Genomic DNA, 16,716 nt, shown 5'->3' with positions numbered 1-16,716 from the left:
TAATTTTTTACATGTTTTTATTTTATTAATTAATATAGGCTATTTCATATATGGAAATTCTATACATCTACATATATTATTATTACTGCAACAGGTGTACCTAATAAACTGCCATCTGAGTTCATATCCAATGACAAACAGGTGGTGCAGAGTGTAAACACTCCAGTACAGAGGGCATCTTATTTTGACATGAATGGAGGTAAAAGTGAGGACAAAACTCAATCAAGGATCTGATTATTTATTTATTTGATGATTTAATCAAAAAAATCAACAAGTTAATGGATGGACTTTGTAGTTTTTTGTAGTTTTGTTTTTTTTAATACCATTCCCTCATTCTACCGGCAGATGGCGACAAACAGCGGCAGTTACTAACACGCCAACGTCATAGACACCATGATTAACTAGTAAATATAAAAATAACCACCACCATCTCAGCAGAGCTCGGTGTTACTGAACCCGCGAAGCTGCATGAGTGAACACAGAATCAAATACCGCTGTGAAAACAACCGGGGGCCATGTTTGTTGGAGCCACACGTCGGAGCCTGAGGACTTGTTGAGAGGATGCTGAGGCGGTGGAAGGAGGAGAAGATGCCCGGTGGACGCTCAGCAGCAGCAGCCGTCTCATCATCCCATCATCCTTCCTCCCACAGCAAATAAATGAGTCAACATGGCCGCGGAGCAGCTCGCCCTGTAGCACCACTCAGACACGGAAGAAAAGAAAACACAGGTAAATAAAATATGTGGATGGAGCGGGAACACTAGGTCCGTGTGTTTTGTTTTTTTGTTTGTTTTATTGAGAAAATCCCAGCACCCATCTGTTCACCAAAATAAAGCTACAGGTAAATATTTGTTACATAATCTAATAAAGCCTAATTATTCCCACAAAATAGTCTTCTATTATATTATATTTTTTATTCTAGTCTTGTGTGTGTTGTGTGTTTACATTTTATGAGATAAACTGGACGTTTTTTTTTCTCCCCCCCCTCTCAGATTAAATGGCGTTCATGTCCCGGTTCTCTCGGTCCCGGAGCAGCTCCAGGTCTCCGAGCCGAAAAGACTCCGAGCGCGTGTCCCCGAACCTGACGGTGTCCGAGCTGGAGCGGCTCCTGTACACCGGAAAGACCGCCTGTAACCACGCGGACGAAGTGTGGCCGAGACTCTACATTGGAGATCAGTGAGTTTCATAACTTGTTGTTATTTAGTCCTTAACTGTTCTCAAGGGTCATTTCACTTTGTGTAATGTGGTTGAAAAAAACAGCAACAACTTAAATAAGAATGGATGCTACCTCACCTTTGATGAAGGTGTGAACAAACAATTGGATGATAGTTTCAGGTAAAGTGTGAAACCGTATAATAGAATTATATCATTTTATTTTATGTTTCAGGTATAAGCGATGTTGTCGTTAAACACAAGTTTTATTTGTCACACGCCAAGAAGGAAAAGCAGTGAAACCATGGTCAGACTCAGTAGCAGGGCAGTACCTCGCGGTTGTCTGCCTCTGCCATTCAGACTAGTTTCAGACTACATTGTGTGAAAGGTCAAAGGTCAAGGTCAGTGTCAGTTCATCCTTGAGTCCTAATGAATGTTTGTGTCAAATTTGAAGAAGTTCCTTAAAGGCGTTACTGAGATATCGTGTCCACAAGAATGAGATGGACGGACGGACAACCTGAAAACAATATGGCTCCGAGCATGAAAAGTATCGTATATTATATCGTATCGGGAAATATCGTGATATTCTATATTATTGAATTTCACCAGTCTTACATTAATTAGCAAGCTGGTAGTCAAATGTGAACATCCACATGTTGCTGCATCACCCAGCCACCTTTGGTTATGTGACATTCACAAGCGAACACATATCACCCTGACACAGCAGTGGCAATCAGCTGATGAGTGAACTGTCAAAAACCTCCGTCCTCCTCCTCCTCCCCTCTGCAGAGACATCGCATCAGATCGGCGTGAGCTGGCCAAGCTCGGCATCACACACATCCTCAACTGTGCACAGAGCAAGTGGCGCGGCGGAGCCGAGTATTACGCCGGGATGAACATCACCTATCACGGCATCGAGGCTCACGACTCGCCCACCTTCGACATGAGCGTCAACTTCTATCCTGCTGCTGAGTTCATCCACAAAGCCCTGACGAGTGGAGGTCAGTGAGTGGATGTTGATCCTTTAAAACCTTTAAAAACACGTCATTAATTTTCATTTTATTCATAAATTTTAAGTAAGTATTTTACAATAGCTTTGGATCGATATGTAAAACTTACCTCTACGTTTTCTTCAGTATCCAACTAGTGAAGAGACAAAAAAGGATGATTTATGCAGAAGTCAATCCATAAAATGAAAAATATTAATTTGAAACCTCATAATAAAATAAATACAAACACTTCATTAAAACACTAAAACTGAGCAATGTTTTATTTCATTAAAATTTCATTAAAATGACAGTAATAGTGGCAGGTGCAGATTTGTCTCTTATTGCATTAACAGTTTTGCACATTTAATCTCTGTTGTGAAAACGGAGCCAAAGCCATTGAAAAATACTGTAACATTTACACTTTCTGTACATTTTATCTTCCTACATGCTGTTTCAAAGCCGTCTCTCCGCTGCCAGGTTACATATTCCTGGAGCAGAATTACAGGTTCAAGCTTCAATGTTACTTGTATTTTCTCCCAATGGAGGAAACTGTCTCGGATTAAGGAATTTTCTGCCCAGAAACCACATTAAATAGGAGCACACGTGCTTAATTAACCTGGCAAATTAGAAACATTCAAAAAACCAAAAATTATAAAGCATGCATCTCAAAGCATCGAAATCTCATAATATATAAATAATAATAACTTTATTTATATAGGATCTTTCAAAATAAGGTTACAAAGTGTTAAAATCTATTTAATTTTAATTTGTCTATTTAATTTAATTAAATGCATGCTGAAAACATCTGGAACTAGCAGGCTTAAGTTCATATTATTGTATACGTGTAGGTAAGGTGCTGGTCCACTGCACTGTGGGAGTGAGCCGCTCAGCCACTCTGGTTCTGGCCTACCTGATGATCAGACAGAACCTGACCCTGGTGGAGGCCATCAAAACGGTGAAAGACCACCGAGGCGTCATCCCCAACCGAGGCTTCCTCCGCCAGCTCAACGGCCTGGACGGCATCCTGAGAGACAGCCGCAAGACGTCGCCGCAGAGCTGAAAACGCCTCCCCTCAGCACAACACACGACCCGAGGTAGCAGCCGGTCGGGTTTCACACTGAGGGAGATATTGGGACCAAGTTAGGAGCAACCTGTGGGAGTTTGACACTGTGGCTCTGAGAGGCAACAGGTGACAGGAGGGTTTGTCTGATATCAGTATCTTCACTCATTCATTTTTATTATACTGTGTCTGTTTAGTCCTACAGCCTCTGACACAGCGTTAGCACTGGAAGGTAAACGTCTCCAGTGAGGCCCATATTCTTTAAGATAAGGGGTGTGGCCACATGTTCGCTGCCAGAGAACACCCTCGGCCCAGAGAATAATTCATCAAAATCAAGTCTGGTCAGTGTAGTTGTGTTACGGGACTTTAAAACATATGAGAATCTAGCTCTGTCCACACCAGCAATTAAAACAGCAGAATCCTTGTAGCAAAATCCATTAATGTCATATGGTAAAAATGCACCTTTGCCGACTGGCAAGCTGTGAGCTATCAGTCACCTTCCAGTTCAACCTACTCTGTTTTGTTTTTCCCTCTTCAGTAGCTTTTTTTTAAATTAAGTTATGTAATTTTTAATTAAGTTATGTAATTCTAAGAACATAATGCCAGCGGAGTAAATGGCAAATCAAAGAGACAATAGAAAGAAGCTCAGGGAACCGCTGTGACTGATGTTCCCGGCCGGCGAGCCTGTTCGCCCGGATTAACGAGTCCTGCGTCTCCGAGCCTCGACAGCTACACGTTCCTCTGCTCTCTGGTGTGACCAGGCCTAGATCCTCCATTCACACCAGGAAGACTCCACAATAACATATACAAATAATAACATGATAAACAGAAGTTCACGTTTAGGAACCAGAGGGGCCTGAGGTTTTTCATTAGCTTAGAAAAATGGTTCCCAACTTAGGGGTGGGGACCTCCCAGTGGGTTCAAGAGAAATCAGAATGGTCATCAGATGATTTTCAAGTCAGGAAAAAAGAAAAAATACATCTCTACTACTTATTTATTATAATTATGGCATTTAAAAAACCTTCAGAGTCTCTTCATGTCTCTGAAAGCTACATAGTTTGGGATCTAAGACACGAACCACTGTCCCTGATCTGGATCCTGCCAGGGAATTAAATATCAAGGTCTAAATGCCCCAAAATAATCAGTCAAAATAAAGAAATCTGAGACGAGACGATCGGTCTTTAGTCTCAAGTAAGATGGATGTAAAGGGTCATAAACCAAAATGATTACTTAGTGAAAACTACGTCTCTTCATGAACAAATATAAAGTTTTAATCAAACTTCAGATCATTCCACTGAAACTTATTAAGACGCGAAAATTTGTTTTTTCGCCGCTGTACTAAAAAAATAAAACAATTAAAGCTTTTTTGAAAACTTCTTACATAATCAGCGGTTGCTAATGCACTGTAAAAAAAACATTAACGAGTCAGTCAGTCTCATCTCTGGTGCATTTTTTTCTTGTATCAGGAAATTTCTAGAAACCTTCAGTATATACAGTATTTATCTCAGATCGCCGCACTAGTATCAAGAAGATAATTCCAGTCTTTAAATGATCTTTAAATATATTAAATAATCTCAGCTCAGATTATTTTCACTTGTTTTGATAAAATAAACTTTAAAGTCAGTATGACCACTGCCTCCTGGTGTAACCAGTGAAATCTAGTTAGTGTTATTTAAGGCTGCAGCTACTGATGACTGTCTTTATCAGAGAATCTGCTGAATATTTGTATAATATTTGTATGATTAATCGATTAATTGTTTAGTCTAAAAATTTTCAACAAAAAAAAAAAGTGAAAAATGCCAATCATAGTATCCCAGAGCCTAAACTTTAAAAATCAGTAATTGGATGTTGTTTGATATTTTTTAGTTGTTATTCCTGAATAACAAACCAAATATATTCAATTTGCAGTATTAAAAAACAGAGAAAAGCAGCAAATCCTCACATTTGAGAAGCTTTTAATTATTAATCTACAATCAAACATTTGACAATTAATTTATAGTCAATCAACTAATCGATCAATCAACTATTTGTTTCAGCCCAAGTGCTACTGCAGTCTTCTTATCAGCCAGTGTTGATCCTCTGTATAGAAATACAAGAACTGAAATGGCTCAGGGTCGGGATTCAAGAAGGGGCCCGGGCTTGTTTTAATGTGGCGCCCTGACATGACCACACCTGGCCCTGACCAAACATCGGCTCCGCCCTCTTTCGTAAACGATGTGGAGGCTGAACTCGGGACATCAGCCCTCAGACAGACGGTTCTTGCTCAGTGATTCTTTCCCCATAGTTTCAGTCTCAGCAGGTCTTCCCTTGACTTACTTCTTTACATTCAGCAAGTGTCATTAAGTGCCCTGAACAACTCACACTCTAGTTGTAACCCAGGTCTAAAACCAGCACAGTTATGTAGCCCGTTGATTATAATATTACGGTATTGTCACACTCTGTATACACTTATTATCCGTGGTGAGTTTGTGCATAGCAACAGACAGTGTACGGTATAATATGTTTTTTTTGTTTTCAACTGGGTGTTGAATAAGTTCAATGTATAGTTTCAGTCCAATGTATTTGAAATCCTTCTTGACTTTTATTTTATTTGATATCTTGTGTGTGATGATCTGATGTTCATCCAGTAACTACAGACTTAAGCCCATTCTGACGGGACTAAGGACAAAGGGGAAGGTGGGGAATGAAATATTCACTGTGCTCCTCCGTAATTTAACTCATTCCAGGATATGGTCTGTAGCAGACGGGGACATTTAGCCGGACAAAGCTAAAAGAGAAAGGTAGAATCCTCCACAGGGGGGCGCCAGAGAGTTGAAGGTGAGGCAAAGATACTACGTGAGGTGAATTTTTCGTCACAAATTGCTCTCGGTCTAGGTGTCGTACTTTACTCAGATCTGAACACAGAGACATGACACACATAGTGATTTCATTCAGTGGCTTAGGCTACGTCCACACTGAAACACAGTTTTCCAGACCGTGGGTGTCTACATCATCATTTCCAAAGAGATGCTTGTTAAAAAGCCTTATACTTCCCCAGGATGTCATTATCTCTGATGTCCATCCAGAGTAAACGTCCATAAATCTGCTTAGAAATCATTGGAAAAAAATGTTTCAGAACTTGCATGAGAATAAAGTCATTTTTAAGTTTCCTGCGAATGACAATTTACTAAAATGTAGACAAATATAAGCTCTACCTGTAGCTGACATTACAACAGACAACTTGATCTTTTTTTGTTTGTTTGTTTGCTTTCTATTGTTATTTGGTTTCCCTAATAGACCTTTAGTTAGCCTGTTTCCATCTATCACAGTAGCAAACACACTTAGAGTACATTTTCACACAAATCAAATTTCCGAATGTGCTGATAAAAAAACAAAAAAAAGGTAAAGAAAAACCAGTAAGTGCGGAAAAAACTCAGTGATCACCTTGTGTCTGAAATTACAGGAGGACCACCCAGTTTACAGAAAAAAAGGAGGTAATTTCAGCAGTAATTATTGCTGCGTTGGGGTGAAACATTACTCACACTACGGATTTGGATTAAAATCACCCCACCTCCCCTGAATGAATCCAGTCCGAATGGGGCTTTTGACTCAACGTTGCACTCTAACAAGGCTATTGAACTTCCAGTCTGGTGTATCACTTCAACTTTACAGTGACTGTTAGCTGTCCAGAGTAGTACTCTCAGTGATAGTTTAATATGCCAGCACAATAAGCACTTAGGATAGACGTGCAGTGGGAGACAGTACCACAAATGTGCCATTGCAAAAGCTACCAACTGCCTGGATGACAGGAGAGTGCACAGTGTTCAGTGCTGTATTGCAAAGTCTGCTCTTTTGTCTTGGTGTTAAATGAGGCTTGTGCTCTCATGCTAGTGAAAAACACCAATGCTGAATTTTAAACCAGCTTTTCAAATACCCTTGTGTGTGTTATTAATGATTACCTCAAGTATTCTGTTTGAAACGTATTTGTTGTGACTTGTGGTCTTCGTCCGTGCTGTTTCAACGCCACCATGATGAAGTTCAGGTGAGGTCAGAGGTGAGCGACTCTCTCAAAAGTGGAAAAAAAAATGTACATAAAAAGCTGAATTTGTGAATTTGTACAGTCTGTGGCTATTAAAAGGTATAGTTTGACATTTTTGGATTACAATACCACTCTCATGTCTGCGTTGTAAGTATGGAGCTGGGAGGCAGTTAGCTTAGCTTAGCGTAGCGACCAGAAGCAGGGGTAAACAGTTAGACTCGCTCTGTCCAAAGTTCAAAATAAAGCAGAGGATTTTTTAATTTCACACGGAAGTAAAGAAGAACAACCTCTCGTCAACAGCTTTTAACAGCTGTAGCTAACTAGCTACTTAGTTCTCTGCGGATTTTTGAAAGTTTCCAGCTGACTTGTTTTAAAACAAAATATTTCAAAAAACAGAAAAAACAAAACAACATCATATTATGTTTAACAAGGGAAACTAAATTCACAAAAGTCAACATCCGCACTAGTTGATGCTCCATGTAAAAGGTCCAGAAATAAAGGAAAAGCATTTTTCTTGTGTTGCAGCTCAGCTCTAGTACAGTTTATAGCTTATAGCTAAAAATATAATTAAAATGTAATTTCAATCTAACATAATCCTGTTTGTGTGTGTGCCAGAATTGGTCCAGATGTGGAAGTAACATCTGACAGTCATGCTATATGTGGGCCGTGTGTGGGCCGAGGAACTGGCCATGTACAGAGCCGGAGGAAATACAATATGTGGCCCGAGTATTCGCCAGAATAATTTTGCAATCTGGGACAGAGGTTAGATTTATGTTTTATTGTTCATACAATATGTTTCAGTAATGCAAGAGAAAAGGTGTGGAGGATGGGGATGTTATCTTCTTCAGACAGGACAGAGCCCAACCTGACCCTGAACTCTGATATAGTATCTCTGGTTCCCACACGGTGCAGAAATACTAACTTTTTACTTATCAATGGGGCTTTTGTAGCGTCTCCCCACATTAATATATAGCTAGCTGGGCATGCTAACTATTGCAGCTTATGTTGTAGCAGATAAACTCATCATTGAAACTGAACTATTTGGCTTTAGAAAGGTGATAAAGAAGACGCCACAACCTCAACTCTTTGTACATGCAGCCCAGAGCTAGGACTGGATTTTTACTGATTTACAAACCATCACTTGGGAGATATTGGTAGCCATTTTTGAAACTTTGGACAGAGCCAGACCAGCTGTGACTCCCTGCTCAAGTCCAGAATCAGCCTGTCAAAAATCTTCTCTTGTTACAGTTTGTGTCAGGAAAACAGAAACCTCCTTTACTACAACTCTCTGTTATACTACACCATGATGTCCTGTTGACAGCAGAATCTGCCTTTATTATGAATCTTATAAAACAAAGTGGAAAATTACAGGACGGGTCCTCTCCAACTATTGTGATCTTTACCTTTGCTGTATTGGATCTGTATGTTTTGTACTTGTGGTTTTACTGTGCTGTGGTCGGTCGTACGTTGGTCTCAGTTCCTGTTTATATTCTCTTATATTATCTCCGTTTTCTTACAGATACCTTTCTATAGGGAACTTGAATTCTTTTGAATTTATTTATTATCACTCTCTTTGAAGGAGAAACTGGCAAAGGAGATGTTGATGCCTTAATCTGTCTACTTTAAATTGGTTTTTAGACTTTTGTTTCGATGTTTTTATTGTGTACAACACTGAGCATTGATAACTTTGTTTTGATAAATTCTGTACTTAGTCAGAAATAAATAAATAAAAATTCTCTCAGAGCTGTTGTACTGTATTTCTTTTTGTTTTTAGTCCACAAGTTCATACTAAAGAGATGCCTCAAGGCCAGCCTAGAGCTTTCAGTCACACCACATGATCTTCATCAGCGTTTGCCAGTTGGAAATGCTGACGAAGATCATGAAATTGTAGATGTGGATGTTTAAATTTCCATTTTTCTGAGCTGCTATAAGGACTTCTCCTCCTTCTTATAAATTGAGTTTCAGAGTTCGTTCTTGACGTTGGAAACAGCAGCTGCCACGACATTCTCGCATAAAGATTCATTTAGAAACTGAATTTTATTTTATTTTATTGGTGTTTGTTTAATATTCGTTCTTACTCCAACATTAAATAGAATTGTTGTTTTTAGTATTTATTGCCATAAAGATTATTATATGATTGAAAGCTCCATAATGGCTTTTAATTGGACCTTGTTTTGAGATAGTTTAGTCAAGAGCATTGATGTAGTCATTCCTCCCTCCCTGTCACCTTTGATTTTCTCTAAGTAATTCTCTCAAATGTCTTATGGCCAAATGGTATATGTATACATTTATAATTATTCAGTATTATTTATTATTTCTTTAAGTATTCTTTGCTTTCTTAGTTTTAAGGGAAATCACCTCATGTGAGTTCCTGTAATTTGACTTTTGCATCTAAGATTAAATCACCACTGAAAATGAACACACCTTAGTAATAATTACCTCTTAAATTAATGCATATGATGACATCTGGTGGTTAAATGTATTAACTGCAATAATAGAAAATAAAACCCTGTTGTTAGAGCACTTGATAAACATTCACTTTTTTTGATTCCACTGGGATTAATCAAATTCTATTGTTGTGATTAATTAAAACTTTACTTACACTTATACAGAATGACAGGACCTACACAAAGCCAGGCTTTCAGGTTGTTTTATTTACACCATCATCATTATTTTATTCAGATATTGTTAACAAATGTGATCCTTAAAGGACAGACTGGAGGGTTCAGAATATTACACAATGAATAAAGACGGATATGCTCCATTTTAAAGATTAACTGGGATGAGGATGGTGAAGGATCTGATCGGAGAACAGACAGAAGGAACTAAGCTGCTCTGTTATATTTCACCACAGTCAGCAATGACAACCTTTTCTCTTGTCTTGCCGCTTTTGGAGCCAAACGTTTCTATTTCCTTAACAACATCAACGCCCTCCACAACGCTGCCAAACACCACGTGCTTCCCGTCAAGCCTAGAAAGAACAGGAGCTGATTAGTATGTGATACCAACATCTGAAACCAGACAACGCTTCTGACTACACCTGAGTGCAGCCGAGTCAAAGTGGAGCTCACCAGGAAGTTTTTGCTGTGCAGATGAAGAACTGGGATCCGTTGGTGTTGGGCCCAGCATTAGCCATGGACAGTGTCCCCATGCCGCCGTGTTTCAGCTGGAAATTCTCATCAGCAAACTTCTCTCCATAGATGGATTTGCCTCCAGTCCCATTGTGTTTGGTAAAGTCCCCACCCTGCAATACAAAGTAGAATCAGCACATGTGGCAACAGCAGCCATAAACCTGTTTGGAGAGGTTAAGTGTAAACTTGTGAAAACAAGACACAGGACTAATCCCTTAACTGTACCTGGCACATGAAACCAGGGATGACACGGTGAAACGAGGAGCCCTTGTAGCCAAAACCTTTCTCTCCGGTGCACAAAGCACGGAAATTTTCTGTAAAGAAAGACACTGTGATTCCTCAAATACAAAAAACTCTAGTTTCATATCACCAATAATAAGCATTAATTATCACTTTACAGCAGAGGTCTCAAAGTCACACCACCCGAGGTTGTTCTCTCATAGGGGGGGGGGGGGGGGGGGGGGGCTGTGGAGCACTTTATTTCTTATTTTTTCATCAATAAATTTAATATTACTCTGATGCTGAACAGCTAATCTTTCTCATATTGCTTCACAAAGTTATGCTTCTGAGGTTGTATTCCTGGACAACTGCACATTTCTCCTATTTCCTTTTCTTCCTGCAGACGAGTCTGCTGGGAGCATAAACACACAACCCACCACTGTCATCAGATCCTGATTCAAATAATGTTGAACCCTGATAGGTGCACTGAAGTAAGAAGATAAAAACACAACATACACAAATGCGAAGTAACCAAAACTGTTAACAAAAGAGGAATATTTTGTATTCACATAGAAGCTGAAGTTAAAATGAACCAATTATAAAACAGTTGAGAACAAATTCCAGAAATCTACTATAAATCAAGTAGAAAAGAAAAACTCAAGTAAAGTCAGGACATGCTCGAGCTTGAGCTCATGCTCGATCATGTCCTCCCTCATTCCCTTGGAAGCGTTCTCCAAAGGGCATTTTGTTATTGCACACACTGAGTATAAATGAGGTCATATGACTAACAATGGCGATGTGGGACAGAATCAAAGGCAGTCAGTAATGCATCATGCAGGTTTTTCTCCGTGGAAGTTGCATAACGTTTGTCAGAAAGAGCTGCTGATATATTACTGTTAACCACTTGTCTACAGCTGTCATGAGGTGGAAATGATCAATACCAGGAGATTTCAAGCAAAGACGAGCTCTTTCCCTTCTCGTTACTTTTCATAACAGTGGTAACACTCATAGCAAATCGCCTCGTATCACTGTTTACATTCATTGGCTGTTCAGGCTGGACTGGTTATTCTGGCTCTTTTGATCAACGCCTCATTCACAGTCTCGATCCATATATAGCTTCAATTTGCATTCAAGGATTATTGGTAATGCATATTTTCCTCCACCAAACATGACCCAACAGTATGTTGGGTGTGTGAGCAAAGCCTGAGCAGAAGCTCTGTAGTTGCACTTTGAGTCTTTCCTCTTTATTTTCCAGCCCCCCTACCTGCAGTCTTTGGGACCACATCGGCCCGAAGCTGCAAAACACAGAGATTTACATAATTGGAAAATGCAACAGCAGAAGCATGATGTGGTGGTTTGACATATAATGATCAGTCAGCAAGGAAATGTGAGATACACTGCAAGATAAACCTTTGGAAACAGCAGCAACAACACACAGATGATAACACTTAACATGACTTCAGGCCTGTTGTAATATATTATACTACTATTAATACAGACAAATACTAAGTATCACTACTCAATCGTTTTATATACCATTCTGCAGTTGGTATCATATTACTCTTACATATATATATATATATATATATATATACTTTGCTGACTTTCCTGCAACAGCACTGCACTATGAGTTTTTACAACACTGGTTGGAGGTACTGTATGTTTATTGATATTTCTCTAATTATTTTCATTTTAGATACTTCTTTCCCCTCTGGGAATCAGTAAGGCATCATCTCATCTTACAATAAATAAAACCTCATAAAATATTGATTATTGTCCATTATAATTTCCCAAAGCCCAACGTGACTTATCAGTATGTCTTGTTTGTCCAATCAACATATCAGAAAAGCTGCTTCTCCACTGATTTCCAGCCTGAGCTGCTCATTACTGGAACTGCACTCTCATCTGCTCTGACTAGCTGCTGCTGCTCGGTGTTTCCACCAGACCAGGACCGTTTTGTGCAACTTGTGTGGGATTTATTTAGTTCTTTGTGCAATTAGACATATTATATCAAGATAAAACAGAATGAGGTATATTAAAAAAAAAATGAAGCCATAATAGGAGCCTTGGAAGCTGCACTGGAGAACTTGATGCACTGCAACATCTGTCAAAGCTTCAGCCCTTTTTACAAATCGTATAAATGGATGTAAAAGTCGAATTTAATCCTTAAACTGACCATATCTAAAAATGAATTTAACAGAGGTGGTAAATGTTAAAATAAATATTCTGAGATGTGTCTTACCTCCATTACAATCCTGCCAACGGGAGATTCTCCGATGGCCATGTCAAAGAAAACTTTGGGGTTTCCCATGTTTATAAACGGTTGGATCTGATGTAAAATCCACACATGAATGAATTGTAGACAAACGCGTCAGACTCTGGATCTGTTCAGGTCTGTTTATATGGCTCTGAGCACCGCAGACGTAAAGGCGGCGCGCAGCCAATCAGAGCCCCGTCCTTCTGAAAGCCTCAAAAAAACCGACCAATAGGAATGAAGATGGGCGGGCTTATGTGATTAAAAGTATCGGTTGGTTTGATGAATCCAGGGCAACCCGCTTTAGGGAGCAGATGGTTTCTCTGGTGCAAACCGGCAAAATGAAAGACCTGAGGCACAGAGGTGTAGTAATCCAACACACCTAAAATAAAGGGTGAGGCTCATTCGGCTCCCATTGGGAAAAAAGTGAGGTAGTTACATCAAGTGTATGTGGGTAGTTACCTTTTTTTCTCAGGAAATATCTGATAAAGTGCATCACAGCAACTAAAAAATTTGCTTAATTGTTTTATGAAATAAAATTAGTTTTTTATAAGATGTTCATATAGGTTGTCTACTCTCTCTAAAACCTTATTTTTTACTTAAAGTACATTTACTATATAATAACTGATCATCTGTTCTGACAGCTGTGGTAAAAAAAATAACTCGGTACATTAATTTGGAAACTGTTCCTCAGTGAGTGAAGAAGTACTTCTTAAGTCAATGTACCAGTATCACAATATAAAAATACTCCACCACAATTCCTGCATTAAGTACAAAGTATTAGAAAAATGTACGTATTATGTAAGTATTAAAAGTAAGAGTACTGACTATGCAGAAAAATGACTCTTGTGAGTTTTAAATTATAAAATTATCTAAATTAAATATTATTAGATACATTATTGTAAATCACCAGTGCTGCTGCTGAAAACTAAAAAAACAGGAAGATTTATGACAAACACACCTTAATAATTCCAGTTACAGTAATTACCATTTGAGTGAACGCCTATAATGATCTCTCGTGGGGAAAAGTATCAACTGCAATAATAAAAAATGAAACCCTGTTGTTAGAGCACTTGATAAATATTCACTTGTTTTATTTCCACTGGTGTTAATTAAATTCTATTGTTGTGATTTAATTAAAACTTTAATTACACTTATACAAAATGAGAGGACTTACACAAAGCCAAGCTTTCAAGTTGCTTTACTAACACGTTATTCAGATATTGTTAACAAATGTGATCCTTAAAGGACAGACTGGAGGGTTCAGAATATTACACAATGAATAAAGACGGATATGCTTCATTTTAAAGATTAACTGGGATGAGGATGGTGAAGGATCTGATCGGAGAACAGACAGAAGGAACTAAGCTGCTCTGTTATATTTCACCACAGGCAGCAATGACAACCTTTGCTGTTGTCTCGCCACTCGTTTTGCCTTTGGTCTCTATTTTCTTAACAACATCAACGCCCTCCACAACGCTGCCAAACACCACGTGCTTCCCGTCAAGCCTAGAAAGAACAGGAGCTGATTAGTATGTGATACCAACATCTGAAACCAGACAACGCTTCTGACTACACCTGAGTGCAGCCGAGTCAAAGTGGAGCTCACCAGGAAGTTTTTGCTGTGCAGATGAAGAACTGGGATCCGTTGGTGTTGGGCCCAGCATTAGCCATGGACAGTGTCCCCATGCCGCCGTGTTTCAGCTGGAAATTCTCATCAGCAAACTTCTCTCCATAGATGGATTTGCCTCCAGTCCCATTGTGTTTGGTAAAGTCCCCACCCTGCAATACAAAGTAGAATCAGCACATGTGGCAACAGCAGCCATAAACCTGTTTGGAGAGGTTAAGTGTAAACTTGTGAAAACAAGAAACAGGACTAATCCCTTAACTGTACCTGGCACATGAAACCAGGGATGACACGGTGAAACGAGGAGCCCTTGTAGCCAAAACCTTTCTCTCCGGTGCACAAAGCACGGAAATTTTCTGTAAAGAAAGACACTGTGATTCCTCAAATACAAAGAACTCTAGTTTCATATCACCAATAATAAGCATTAATTATCACTTTACAGCAGAGGTCTCGGGGGGGGGGGGGGGGGGGGGGGGGGGGTGTGGAGCACTTTATTTAGAGGCAAAGTCTGAGCAGAAGCTTAGTAGTTAGGCTTTCTTCTTTATTTACCAGCTCACCTACCTGCAGTCTTTGGGACCACATCGGCCCGAAGCTGCAAAACACAGAGATTCACATAAGTGGAAAATGCAACACCGATGTATGTGGTAAAACCTCAGAAAATATTAAATATTGTCCATTATAATTTCCCGAACCCAAACATGACTTATCAATATGTCTTTTATCCAATCAACACATCACAAAAGCTGCATCTCCACTGATTTCCAGCCTGACCTGCTCATTATTAGAACTGCACTTGCATCTGCTCTGACTAGCTGTGCTGCTGCTGCTACTAGGTGTTTCCAGACCAGGACCGTTTTGTGCAATTTGTTCTTTATGCAATTAGACATACAATATCAAGATAAAACAGACTGAGGTATAAAAAATGAAGCCATAATAGAAGCCTTGAAAGTTGCACTGGAGAACTTGATGCACTGAAACATGTCAAAGCTTCAGCCGTTTTACAAATCGTATAAATGGATGCAAAAGCCGAATTTAAACCTTAAACTGGCCATATCGAAAAATGAATTTAACTGAAGTGATAAATGTTAAAGAGATGTGTCTTACCTCCATTATAATCCTGCCAATGGGACAGTCATCAATGGCCATGTCAAAGAAAACTTTGGGGTTTCCCATGTTTATAAACGGTTGTATCTGATCAGATGGTTACTCTGGTGCAAACCAGCCAAATGAAAGAACTCGGTTACACAGGAGTCAGAATCCAACTCACCTAAAATTAGTATTGAGTACCATAGACATACAAAAGACTATTAAAATTAAATAATAAACTCTATATTTATATCAAAACACATCTCTAAAACAACTAATCCTCCACTGTCTCACTGTTCATGATTGAGCACCAGTATTTGCTACAATTAGATCATATATGACATTTTAAATTAGGAATTCAATGCCAATCCAACATTAAAAATGAAAAGCTGTTATCAGCTAGCTAACATTAAGTTAGCTAAACTGTAACTTTCAGCAAAAGTCAGGAACTAGCTAACATTAAGTTAGCTAAACTGGAACGTCAGGCTAAAGTTAGAAACCTCCTAACAACAGCGTTCATCCGTAGATACTTGACACAAGCTAATTTAGAAACTATTAAATTTAAAGTGTATTAAACAAGCTAGATAGTTAGCTACTGCTACTTACTTAGTGTCTGAGCGAAGGGCGGGAGCAGAGAGTTCCGGAAGCGCGCCACTGACGGTCGCGAGGCTCGATGTTCTATTAACGGTTAAAAAATGGTATGGTCCACTTTAGGGGTGTCTGAAATTGTATCACAAGATTCTTCGAGTTATAATAAATATATTTTAATATTTACAATTACAAATTAGGATGGTATATCAATATATGTACTCCTGACCTGTTGTTTTTAACTCTTTTCTTTGGTCCAAGTCTTAATCAAGGGGGTGAACCACCTGGAAGTGCTGCCAGTACTACCAGCAAACTACCAGCAAACTACCAGCAAACTACCAGTCAACTGAAAATACAGTGAAAATATTCGCTCAGCTTGAGTTAAGAGCCAAGATGACAGTAGCACTTTGTCAATAAACCCAGCTGTAAGTTGAAGTTTACAAGCACTAGCTATCATTAGCCACATTAAGCTAATGGTTATATGGATGTGCGTTTTATGACTTATTATTTCAACTTTTAATTTGTAAGTGGTAGATTCTTCTTCTTCACAAGTTACAGTCTCTTCTGGAGCAAAGAACATTCATTACAAATCGC

General features: G+C 39.1%; 3 protein-coding genes across 4 annotated transcripts; 1 reads left to right on the top strand and 2 right to left on the bottom strand.

Annotated features, from left to right (window-relative positions):
- The first annotated feature begins 299 nt into the window (after nt 1-299).
- On the top strand, nt 300-8,960 carry LOC130186459 (dual specificity protein phosphatase 26). The gene is made up of 4 exons (XM_056403611.1): nt 300-727; nt 991-1,174; nt 1,940-2,151; nt 2,988-8,960. Exons 2-4 carry the CDS (start codon nt 996-998, stop codon nt 3,197-3,199), a joined length of 603 nt encoding a protein of 200 aa, XP_056259586.1. The 5' UTR covers nt 300-727; nt 991-995; the 3' UTR covers nt 3,200-8,960.
- An 891-nt stretch (nt 8,961-9,851) lies between these two features.
- Nucleotides 9,852-12,970, bottom strand: LOC130186460 (peptidyl-prolyl cis-trans isomerase-like). Its single transcript, XM_056403612.1, has 5 exons — nt 12,810-12,970; nt 11,832-11,862; nt 10,574-10,662; nt 10,289-10,461; nt 9,852-10,188 (listed from the first exon to the last, which is right to left on the bottom strand). The coding sequence occupies exons 1-5, from the start codon at nt 12,876-12,878 to the stop codon at nt 10,056-10,058; spliced, it is 495 nt and encodes a 164-aa protein (XP_056259587.1). The 5' UTR covers nt 12,879-12,970; the 3' UTR covers nt 9,852-10,055.
- Nucleotides 12,971-14,005: 1,035 nt separating this feature from the next.
- Nucleotides 14,006-16,584, bottom strand: LOC130186290 (peptidyl-prolyl cis-trans isomerase-like). 2 transcript variants are annotated; one of them, XM_056403267.1, is made up of 7 exons: nt 16,352-16,584; nt 16,141-16,254; nt 15,553-15,715; nt 15,010-15,040; nt 14,716-14,804; nt 14,431-14,603; nt 14,006-14,330 (listed from the first exon to the last, which is right to left on the bottom strand). In XM_056403267.1, the coding sequence occupies exons 3-7, from the start codon at nt 15,619-15,621 to the stop codon at nt 14,198-14,200; spliced, it is 495 nt and encodes a 164-aa protein (XP_056259242.1). In that variant the 5' UTR covers nt 15,622-15,715; nt 16,141-16,254; nt 16,352-16,584; the 3' UTR covers nt 14,006-14,197. The 2 variants fall into 2 exon arrangements, with proteins under 2 accessions (XP_056259242.1, XP_056259241.1); XM_056403266.1 differs by having other exon boundaries at nt 15,553-15,656.
- Nucleotides 16,585-16,716: the final 132 nt, after the last annotated feature.

The sequence above is a fragment of the Seriola aureovittata genome, chromosome 18 (assembly GCF_021018895.1).
Source record: "Seriola aureovittata isolate HTS-2021-v1 ecotype China chromosome 18, ASM2101889v1, whole genome shotgun sequence".
In the NCBI taxonomy this organism is placed as follows: domain Eukaryota; kingdom Metazoa; phylum Chordata; class Actinopteri; order Carangiformes; family Carangidae; genus Seriola; species Seriola aureovittata.
The sequence above is the reverse complement of the archived record's forward strand: the minus strand, read 5'-3'. Positions and strand labels throughout refer to the sequence as shown.

Excerpts from the sequence above, each read along its gene's own strand:
- LOC130186459 (XM_056403611.1), top strand. The coding sequence starts at position 996 with ATGGCGTTCATGTCCCGGTTCTCTCGGTCCCGGAGCAGCTCCAGGTCT. Across the intron at positions 1,175-1,939 it reads AGACTCTACATTGGAGATCA|AGACATCGCATCAGATCGGC; the intron begins GTGAGTTTCATA and ends TCCCCTCTGCAG. Across the intron at positions 2,152-2,987 it reads CAAAGCCCTGACGAGTGGAG|GTAAGGTGCTGGTCCACTGC; the intron begins GTCAGTGAGTGG and ends GTATACGTGTAG.
- LOC130186290 (XM_056403267.1), bottom strand. The coding sequence starts at position 15,621 with ATGGGAAACCCCAAAGTTTTCTTTGACATGGCCATTGATGACTGTCCC. Across the intron at positions 14,805-15,009 it reads TGTGGTCCCAAAGACTGCAG|AAAATTTCCGTGCTTTGTGC; the intron begins GTAGGTGAGCTG and ends CTTTCTTTACAG. Across the intron at positions 14,604-14,715 it reads TCCCTGGTTTCATGTGCCAG|GGTGGGGACTTTACCAAACA; the intron begins GTACAGTTAAGG and ends TTTGTATTGCAG.
- LOC130186460 (XM_056403612.1), bottom strand. The coding sequence starts at position 12,878 with ATGGGAAACCCCAAAGTTTTCTTTGACATGGCCATCGGAGAATCTCCC. Across the intron at positions 11,863-12,809 it reads TTGGCAGGATTGTAATGGAG|CTTCGGGCCGATGTGGTCCC; the intron begins GTAAGACACATC and ends TGTGTTTTGCAG. Across the intron at positions 10,189-10,288 it reads TGCACAGCAAAAACTTCCTG|GCTTGACGGGAAGCACGTGG; the intron begins GTGAGCTCCACT and ends TGTTCTTTCTAG.